This window comes from Camelus dromedarius, chromosome 6, assembly GCF_036321535.1.
Source record: "Camelus dromedarius isolate mCamDro1 chromosome 6, mCamDro1.pat, whole genome shotgun sequence".
Taxonomy (NCBI): domain Eukaryota; kingdom Metazoa; phylum Chordata; class Mammalia; order Artiodactyla; family Camelidae; genus Camelus; species Camelus dromedarius.
In genome coordinates, this window is record NC_087441.1 from 35,182,306 (window position 1) to 35,193,245 (window position 10,940).

Consider the following 10,940-nt stretch of genomic DNA (forward strand, 5'->3'; position numbering starts at 1 on the left):
CTAAGAATTTATCCAGTTCTTCTAGGTATCCAGTTTGTTGGTATAAATTGTTTAGAGCAGTCTATTATAATCCTGTGTATTTCTTCAGTATCAGTTGTAATACCTCTTTCATTCCTGATTTTGAGTCTTCTCTCTTTTTCTTAGTCTAGCGTTTGTCAGTTTTATCTTTTTGAAATACCAGCTCTCAGTTTTGTTGATCTTCTTTGTTGGTTTTCTGGTATCTATTTCATTTACTTTTGCTCTAATGTTTGTTGTTTCCTTCTGTTTCCTAACTTAGGTTTAGTTCTTTTTTCTCATCCTTGAGGCATAAAGTTAGGTTGTTTATTTGAGATCTTTTCATTTTCTTATTATATGCAATTATAAAGTTCTTTGTGTGCACTATAAACTTCTTTTCAGAACTGCTTTTGCAGCATTGCATACATTTTATTTTTTAAAATTTCCATTTTTACTTACTTTGAGAATTCTTGATTCCCTTTTGAACTCTGTGGGCCCCCCCCCTTTTTTTTTTCAGGAATGACTTTGTTTTCATTTCCATGTGCTTATAATTTTTCCAGCTATGTACTTGATGAATCGACCCCTTTATCATTATATAATAGCATTCTTTATGTCTTGTTACCATTTTTGGCTTAATGTCTATTTTGTCTGGTAGAAGTATGCCGTGCTTGCTTCCTTTTGATTTTCACTTGCATGGAATGTCTTTTACTATCCTTTACTTTGAACCATTTCTTAATCTGAAATGAGTATTGTAGGCATCATAGTTGGGTCTTGTTTTTTTATTCATCCAGTCGCTGTACCTTTTGATTGGTAAATTCACTGCATTTACGTTTAGAATAATTACTGATAGGTAAGGACTTACTAATGCCATCTTCATTCATTGCTTTCTGGTTTTGTATTTCCATTGGTTTTTTTTGTTAATGCCTGTTCAGATTAGTGATTTTCTTTGTAAATTGGTGGTATGCTTCTCTATATTCTGTGAATCTGTTCTAGCTTTTTGCTTTGTGGTTACCATAAGGCTTACTTAAAACATCTTATAGATAAAACAGTCCATTTTAAGCTGATAGTAATAAGCTGACTGTATACTAAAGTTCTACTTATTTATTCCTCCTCTTTTATATTTTTGATCTCACAGTTTACCTCTTTATATTTGTATACCTATTAACCAATTATAGTAGTTATTATCTTTTTAATACTCTTTAACTTTTATGCTGTAGTTAAGTAGTTAACACACCATCCTATTAAAGAATTATATTTTTCTAAATCTGTGTATTTACTTTGCCTGTGTGTTGTATGCTTTTGTATGTTTTCATGTCACAAATACAGTGTCTTTTCATTGCAACTTGAAGAATTCCTTTCACCATATTTTACAAGGCAGTTTTAGTGGGGGTAAACTTCTTGGATATTGACTGGGAAAATCTTTATTTCTCCTTCATACCTGAAGGATAACTTTGCTGAAAGTTACTACAAACTGTGTAATAGTCACATAAAATGTAGCTATTCTTCAAGAATAGCTCTTTAAAGAGTTCATATATGAAACTGGTATTTCTTTTGTTTTAGATTCTGGTTCTTTAAATTTGCTGCAGCAATTGCAATTATTATTGGGGCTTTCTTCATTCCAGAAGGAACTTTTACAACTGGTAAGAAGTCTTTTTTTTTTTTTTTTTTTTAATTGTGTGATGTTGATATTTTATAAGAAAATTGAAATAATTGTTGCCTGGCACTTAGCTATTTGTTTTGTCCTCCCCCTCTCCCCTGCCTCTGTTGGCAAAATCAAGCATTTATGTAAAATTTTATTTTCCCTTTTGTGCATTCATTGTGAAAATGAAATAATAAAAAATGAACCAGTCACTCATTTGTGGCTTTTTTCCTTTCAGTGTGGTTTTACGTAGGAATGGCAGGTGCCTTTTGCTTCATTCTCATACAGCTAGTCTTACTTATTGATTTTGCCCATTCATGGAATGAGTCATGGGTTGAAAAAATGGAAGAAGGAAACTCAAGATGTTGGTATGCAGGTAAGCTTTTTGTCTTGCAGAACATCTTCAAGATAGTTGAACTTTGATAGTGAAAGCAGATAATGTAGACTATGAGGAAATCATGATTTTTATGGTATAAATTTTCTGTGATGAGTTTTTTAGTTTAACAATTTGTGAGTGGCATTATATCATCAACTTTGTAGAGAGAGCTTTTGGCATGTCAGCCAGGAACCAGGAGATAATCCAGAAGACCCTGACTGGTGACAGTAGAAATTCCAAAGCCTATTGCTGAATGTTTGTAATTTACAGCCTTATTTAACCTGCCTACAGCAGATTGAAAGTAAAATATTAGAAGGACAAGGACTGCTAGAAATGAGCGAACAGTGGTACAATTCCTAAACATCAGCAAGCAGGAAAAATAAAGCAGCTCTGAAACATTTTATATATAAGTGCAAAGGATGTCTTATGTGTAACAGTAACACCAAAGAAAATTATTATAGTAGTGTATGTGATGTTTATTTACAGTGATGAGCTTGAGTCCTATGGTTATACTCTAAGATAGGGATTGACATTCAGATGCTTACAACAGGTGACAAAAACGAGGGAGGAGAACCAGGTTAAGTGCATTTTAAATCCTTGTGCAAATAGAAGAAACTGATGAATTAGAGAGTATGAAGGTCCTTATCTAAAATACATAGCTACTGCTCAGTTCCATCCAGTAGTTGCCTTGTGGAAATGTGAACCCAGTATTGCTTAATTTTTCTGATTTTTTTTCAAAAGAAGCTGTAAGTCTGGATTTTTATGTGAAATGATCTTGAGTTTCAGCTAAAATAATAATAATAATAATAATAATAATAATAATAATAATAATAATAATAATAATAATAATAAAAAAACCAGAATGAACGCTAAACTCAGCATGTCTGCTAGCTTCATGTTTTCTCTCTCACAACTAGTGTGTAGTATTTGATCTCAGTGTTTAAAATAAAGAGTTTGGTATTCAAGAAGTAAGTTTTAGTCATTTGGAACATCTGTTTATGTAGATTATTTCATTTTTTAACGGTAAGTGTAATGCAGGAGTTTGTTTTGTTCCATACTGTCCATACTGTATCCCCAGGGCCTGGAACTTTGTAGGCATTCAGTAAGTGTATGTTGAGTGGCTCCGCTGTCAGTGAGGCACATCTGCGTAAATACATGTATATTAAGCACACATTTGCACCCACTCTAAACTGTGTGTGATGAAGTTTACATAGAAGAAACTTATGTTGTCTCACTAAATAATAATGACTTATTCTTGCATAATTTTTTTAAAGCTTTTAGTTGATGAGGAAAAGCATCATTGTTTTGTGAGCTTAATAAAAATAATTCTTATGCCCTTGTTTACAACTAAACGATTATTGTTCTTTAAAAACCTTAAGTAATATTCACCTTCTAGTTATTTTTCTTAATTTTTAAAATAATGGCTAACATGTGAATGTGTTTTAGAAACTCTGTACTATAAGTATTCCTACTAAGAAAAATCATGTTAATATGTTACTGTCCTTGGAAATACAATAGTGAGCTATGTGTAAAGACTATTAAATTCTTCTTGTGATAAAGTTCAGAATTAATATCCTTACTTACCTGTATAATGCTGACACAACGTATGTTGCTTAAAATGTATTTGTGAATAAAATTGTTTTTAAAATGAATTAAAATGCTTAATTCCTGATATTTGTAATAAAGCCTAATTGTCCAATGCATTTCTTTCACAGCTTTGTTATCAGCTACAGCTCTGAATTATCTGCTGTCTTTAGTCGCTGTTGTCCTATTTTTTGTTTACTATACTCATCCAGCCAGTTGTGCAGAAAATAAAGCATTCATCAGTGTCAACATGCTTCTCTGTCTTGGTGCTTCTGTAATGTCCATCCTGCCTAAAATCCAAGTAAGATCTTTATATCATTAGTTTTTATGAAGCTTCTAAGTTTTCCTGAACCTTGACTGCCAACAGAATATTTTTCTGTGTTTGATTTTTTTTTTTTTTTTTTTTTGAAGGAATCACAACCAAGATCTGGTTTGTTACAGTCTTCAGTAATTACAGTCTACACAATGTATCTGACATGGTCTGCTATGACCAATGAACCAGGTATGTTTTGTTTGCTTGGATTTATTTCCTGCAGCTTTTCTTTTTGTCCAGGAGAATCAAACTCCTGGAGGGGAAGTAATACGATTTTCATCTTTGATGTGTTGCTGTGTTTTTTTCACTTAGTTTTGAAAGAACTAAAAAAAAAAATTATATGAAAATTGTAAGAAATATACCCAGTTTCTACAGTGCATGTGATAATGTATGTAGAAAGAAATAATAGCTGTTAAAATGCTTGTTGATTGAATTGTAAACAGTATAGTTTTGTGTTTTTTTCCACTAATTATTAAAGTTTTCTTTTTGTCTGGAACTACCTTGCAGGTGAATATATTTTGTCTTTGTAATCATTTTATAAGCTAGTAACTTTGCACTTCATGGAAGTAGACACCCATGTATGTCATTTGTGAGATGAGTGAGAATAATAACAAATTAGTGAGAATAATAACAGATTAGTGAGAAATTAATTATAGTTGACTCTCGAACAACAAGAGTTTTTGAATCGCACAGGTCCATTTATACATGGATTTTTTTCAAAAATATGTACTACGGCATTACACGTTCTGAATTTGGTTGAAGCCATGGATGCAGAACTGAAGATACGAAGGGCTGGATACAGAGGCCGACCGTAAAGTTGTACATAAATTTTCCACTTGGTGGGGAGTTGGTGCCGTAATCCCCTCGTTGTTCAAGAGTCAGCTGCATTATTTTTTGAAAATGAAGAAAATGGTCTCTTTTCCTCAAAGTAAAGAAAAATTATAAAATGTTTTCTGAATCTCATTTCATATAGTTTATGAATTTCATAGGTGCTTTTTCACTAGTTGGAGAAAGGGGTTTTTTTTTTTTTTTTTTAGTATATTAGAGAAGGCTTCCTTACTGTTTTTGTAAAATAAATGTGTAGAAAAAAATAATACTAAATTGCTCTAGGGATTGTCCTTACCTGAATGGCTTTTAGATAAGAATCATTTTTCATTAATAAGGTGGCTATTGACATATCTGACTTTGTGGGAGGGAAAAAACATATCTGGGACACTTAAGTGAATATAAACCCCATTTTAATTCTTTCTTATAAGAGTTAAGAAGCTGAATAGGCATTAGGTCATTATGACTTATTTGGTCATTTTCACAGACTATTTGCTAAAATACTAATAACTGGCTTTATGTGTTTGCTACCTTGCTTTATAGCAATGTATTTTGAAAAATTGATAAATTTCATAAGCTCACTATTGTTATCACAGTATATAGTAGAAAGACAGTGTTTTAGTTTAGAATATCTGAATTTTGTTCTTAATTAGTTTTTATACTATTCTAACATTTTAATTTGACCTTAACTTACATTGCAGAAACAGACTGCAACCCGAGTCTACTGAGCATAATTGGATACAATACAACAAGCACTATCCCAAAGGATGGGCAGTCTGTACAGTGGTGGCATGCTCAAGGAATTATTGGACTAATTCTCTTTTTATTGTGTGTATTTTATTCAAGGTAAGAAAAATTACGAATTTTATTTTTTAAGGAAGTCCTGCTATTCATTTATGCATCTTTTGTTTAAATGCCCTTTTTCCTTCTCTAAACTGTCATTCATGCAGCATCCGTACTTCAAACAATAGTCAGGTTAATAAACTGACTCTAACAAGTGATGAATCAACATTAATAGAAGATGGTGGAGCTAGAAGTGATGGATCACTGGAGGAAGGAGATGATGTTCACCGAGCTGTAGACAACGAAAGAGATGGTGTCACTTACAGTTACTCCTTCTTTCACTTTATGCTTTTCCTGGCTTCACTTTATATCATGATGACCCTTACCAACTGGTACAGGTACTTACATTTTATGAAAACTTTGCTTGTGATAATACTGGTGGCTCTTCTGTAATTCTGTTGTAAAACATGTGTAGAGTGTATTTCAAAATTCACAACTAAATAGTGAGATCAGTGTGAGAAGGCAGACTTTTACTTTGTTGCTTTAGTTATAGCAATCATTGAAAAACTTCTAAATCTTGCAGGAAGTTTTATGAAACACATTCTTAGGCAAATACATGTTGACAGTTGATCCAACAAATGTTTTCTTTTTAATACTGATTGTAACCAGTTCCTAACATAGTGTAGTAAAAGATACCTGTCTTGTTCTGTTTTGTTCAACTTTGTCATTAAAAGCTCTGAAGATTTCAGAATTGGGGTGCCTATACATTAATATAGATGGGTTCTTAGAACTCTTAAAAAAAAAACAAACGAGCTCTTCAGAACTGTAATTTAGGCTTCTTAAAAGTCAACTTCAAAACTAATAATCTTTTTTTGTTAAGAGGAAGGTAGCAATTTATGTTTTTAAAAATTCTAATTTTGTCCAAAGGATTACTGAAAGATTTAAAATTTTCAGTTGAACTCTATGGTTTGGGCAGTTCTATTTTTAATAAAATTTAATGCATAATACCCTTAACAATTTGTAAGAAGACTTTGAATACCAGCAAAAGATGTAGAAAAAAGATTATTCTTTGCCTCATTTCTTTGAGAGCAGCCTTTACCAGCATTTATTATTGAGAAAATATGTATTTAAAAATTTCTACACTGCAGCATATTGAGGTACAAGAATCCAAATAGCTCTCAGTAATTCACAGCTTTGGCTGTCAGGTAATAGTAAATGTTAAGACTTTTAAGTCAAAAATATTTTTGGTACGTTTCATTAAAACAAGAATCAGCTACATTTGGGATGGATTTCCTTCCCAGTTTCTTAAATCTGAGAAGGTGGATGGGGTTCCCACGTATACATCTTGAACGAATTATATTCTTTACACACGTTAGGGTTGGTAGGTCTTTGTTGTAGCGTCTTATTTATCCAGAGGTCACACTCCATTTCTCTGCTATCTTGTAATTACTGAGCCAGAAATACATAAAGATTCTGAGTATTACGTAAAGGAGCTACTTTAGAGGGCTGTGTCCTTTACTCCTTGAAAGAAAGTTGATTGTTTGCTTTGTAGCTGTCAAAGTGGTAATGAAAGCAAGGCAACAGATGTTAGTCCAGCAACGATGTATCTGTTACCACAGATTACATACAAAGAACACTTCTGAAGTAGTGAAGTTTAGTGACTTGATGACTGATAATCCAACCTCCCTCCCCCCTTTTTGTTGTCCTTAAATTTTAGGTATGAACCTTCTCGTGAGATGAAAAGTCAGTGGACAGCTGTCTGGGTGAAGATCTCCTCTAGCTGGATCGGCATCGTGCTGTATGTTTGGACACTGGTAGCACCGCTTGTTCTTACAAACCGTGACTTTGACTGAATGGGACTTCTGGCATGAGGGTCTCGCTTTGATCATCACTTATTTGAAATTAACAGTATTCCCAGCTTTCGTAAAGTTGTGTATGTGTGTGTTTCCCATGTAACTTCTCCAGTGTTCTGGCATGAATTAGATTTTACTGCTTGCCGTTTTATCCGTGGTAGTCTTGCCGAGCGCACTGATGTGTGTATTAGAATGAATCACAGAGGGTTTTGTGAGTATGGTGGTTAAGTTAAGAGAAGTGGACGTTGTTACGTTTATCTTCTGCTCTGTACCTGTAAAAATAAGAATAGAAACAACTGCTTAACAGTTTGATTTTTAAATTGTTAGAACTTAAGCTGTTTTAGAAAATGATAGAAACGTATGGCTGCCTTTTGAAATATTTGATGCCTTGCCCTACAGGAGACTGCAAAGAATGTGGCTGTTCTAAAATTGTATAAACAAGTCACTTAAATGCCAATTTTCTGAAAAATTTTTTCAGGTTTTTCCCTTCATATGAAGATAAGGAACTTAATACAGGTATGGAGTGTTTGACAACAGTGTATGTAGTTTATGATGGAGATTGAGACACAGTTTTCAAAGAAAGTCAGAGTATCTGCTGATGGTGGGTACAAAATTGAAGACCCAGTAGGTTGTAATGTTCCCTGGGTAGGGATGGCCTTCCATACCTACATAGTGACCTTCGTTTTTGTCGTGACGAACACATGCAGATGTGTTTAGTGCATTCAGTGGAGGTGTTAGGAACTCTGAAGACTTTAGACAAAAGTTTTGAGAAGGATAATCATGCATTAGAAAGAGGTTGTTGAGAATCACTTTGAAAGTGTGTTTTGAAAATCAGAGTTGGTAAATTTTTGACAGGACAGGAAGAAACTGCAAAATTGGCTTCAGTAGATACTTAGACAAAATCTATCCAGTCTTCTCATTTTAAAAATGAAGAAGCTGAAGCACAGGCTTAAACAGCTCAGCAGCAGCAAAGCTGGGAAATCCCAAGTCTGTCAAAGTAACTAGCATTCTTTCTGGCATTAAAAAATAATTTCTCTTCAAATACATGCATAATAGATTTTACACCTTGTGAGTGGTGGATGATTTATGTGGTGTGACTTGCTGGTGTCCAGCATGCCTTCTGCGTATAGACTGAGGTCAGGGGAGTGATGGAGTGCTGTAAACTCCTGCTTACAGTGCACTGTACAGTTCAAAATGCTTTTGTATTTGCTGCCATCTAATTGAAATATATAGGTTATTATAATCTTTCACCCTGAAAATCAAGCAGTATCACTGTTAACTTAGAAACTCTTAGTTACTTGTCATTAGTATCTTAGTGAATATTAAAATGTACGTTTACTTTTAAGGTATTTATTATTGTAAATGAAATATAACAATTCAGTTTAATTCTCCAACTTTATTCTGTATTGATATTGTGTTCTGTGATTTTGAATGGCTGTGTCCTATCCTTAAATAAAAGAATTCAGAGAAAGTTTGTGGTGTATTAATTCTTTAGCAATTCAAATCTAGTTGCTGTAATACTCAGACCTACTTTCTTCTTGTGTATAGAAGAACCTGGCAGTAGAGGGTTAACTGACCATTTTCTGTCCTCAAAAACTGAATTGTTTTAAAGGTGGTATTCACCCTTTTGGTCCTCTGAAGTAACCCCATGAAGTTGGATCTCAGGGTAATTAGTGATATTCTCCAAGAACCTTCAGGAGGTGGACCAGTTAAGTTTGGAGATTTTTTTTTTAATTGAAGTATAGTTGATTTACAATGTTGTGTTAGTTACAGGTGTACAGCAGAGTGATTCAGTTATATATATTCTTTTTCATATTCTTTTCCATTATAGGAATTATACTGAGTATACTTCACTGTGGTATATAGTATGTCCTTGTGTTTATTTTATATATAGTAGTGTGTATATGTTAATCTCAAACTTAATTTTGGAGAATATTTTTAATTCATTTGATAGGAAAAAAAAAATCCCTGGAGGACACAGCAAGTGTAGGACATCTTAGTTGCCAATTGATGCTTCTTTGACACTTAAGATAGTGTATAAAGAAATCCCTTACTAAAAAAATATAATACAGTGCTCTATTCCATCTGAGTTGTCAAATTCAGTCCTTTTTTTTTTTTTTTTTTTTTTTTTGTTCAATAATTCATTTGAAGTGGTCTGAGTTTCTCCAATGCCTATAAAACTCTTGGGTATTTACCCAGTGAAGTAAGTACTGTTTAAACAAAAACCTGTATGTGAATGTTCATAGCAGCTTTATATGTAGTAGCTTAAACTGGAAATAGCCCAGATGTGCTTAAATGTGTGAGAGTTTAAAACTCAGTGGTACGTCTGTGTAATACAGCAGTGCTACTTAACGGTAAAAAGGAGGGAACTGTTGGTATATGCAGCAACTTCAGTGGGTCTCCAGGGAGTTGTACTGGGTTAAAAAAGCGAGTCCCAAAAGGTCACAGAGATTATGCCATATATATAATGGCATGGTTTCTGTCATCCTTGATGATCTCTGTCATCCTTTCTAATGTTAACCATCCTTGCGGTGATAAAATTAATAAAATGGAGAACAGATTAGTGGTTGCCCAGAGTCAGGGGTGAAGGGAGAGATACTTCTGTTTGGGTTCAATGTGTAGTTTTACAAGAAATTGCCACTCTGTTTCCAGAGTACCATTTCATAGTCACACATTTGATGAATGAACAGTTCAGTTTCTTTGCATCTCACCAGCACTTGGTGTCACTATATTTTAGCCATTCTGATAGGAATGTTGTGAAAACTCACTGTGGCTTTAATTTACCTTCCCGAAATGGCTAATGATGAATAATTTATTTTCATGTGCTTGTTTGCCATCTATATTCTCTTTAGTGAAATCTCTTCGTTTCTTGTAGCTATTTGTTATTGGATTATTTTGATTACTGTTGAGTTTTGAGTTTTTCACATATCCTAGATACTTGTCTTTTGTCAGATGTGGTTTATATTTTTTTTTTCTTCCGATCTGTAGCTTTGTCTTTCCATCTTCTTAACAGGGTCTTTTGCAGAGCAAAAGTGTTTTAATTTGGAATAGCTTAGTTTCTTAGGACTTGATAAAAAAAATTGATGCTATTATACTGATACAAATTTTGGGAAAGAAAACCCCCTAAGACCTGTTCATCTCACTAAAAGATGTATTTCTGATTTAAAAAAAAAAACAAAACCTTAGTAACAGTTCATCAAAATTTGAACTATATTACATTAGTAAATACTAAAAACTCTTTAACAGATCAACCCTCAAAAATTCAGAGGCAGAACATGTTTGTTCACCCTTCACCTGAAGTCTAAAATGAATATCCAGGATTGCTGGGTGGTTCTCCTCTAAGCAGTAATTCAGGAAGCCAAGTTTATCCCTTCTTGAGTGTATAGTAGGAAGCCACATACTCCTCTGCATCAAGTTAGTAGAAGGGTAAAAGGTGAGGAAGGTTGCATGGCGGAGGTTTTCACAGACCAGACCTGGAAGTCCTGAACATCACTTCACCTGATTTATTAGAACTCGGTTACACAGCTTCCCTGTTTACAACAGTGGAAATAATCTAATTGCATGATAGGAAAT

General features: G+C 33.6%; 1 protein-coding gene across 1 annotated transcript in view; it reads left to right on the forward strand.

Moving 5' to 3' along the window:
• SERINC1 (serine incorporator 1) overlaps nucleotides 1–8,838 on the forward strand; it is a 32,175-nt gene extending 23,337 nt beyond the window's left edge. The window contains exons 4-10 of the mRNA XM_010979173.3: nucleotides 1,555–1,634; nucleotides 1,872–2,009; nucleotides 3,725–3,894; nucleotides 4,005–4,095; nucleotides 5,433–5,577; nucleotides 5,682–5,912; nucleotides 7,232–8,838. Coding sequence (XP_010977475.1) covers nucleotides 1,555–1,634; nucleotides 1,872–2,009; nucleotides 3,725–3,894; nucleotides 4,005–4,095; nucleotides 5,433–5,577; nucleotides 5,682–5,912; nucleotides 7,232–7,367 — 991 coding nt within the window. The 3' untranslated portion in view covers nucleotides 7,368–8,838. The remainder of the gene's footprint in view (nucleotides 1–1,554; nucleotides 1,635–1,871; nucleotides 2,010–3,724; nucleotides 3,895–4,004; nucleotides 4,096–5,432; nucleotides 5,578–5,681; nucleotides 5,913–7,231) is intronic.
• The last annotated feature ends 2,102 nt before the right edge of the window (nucleotides 8,839–10,940 follow it).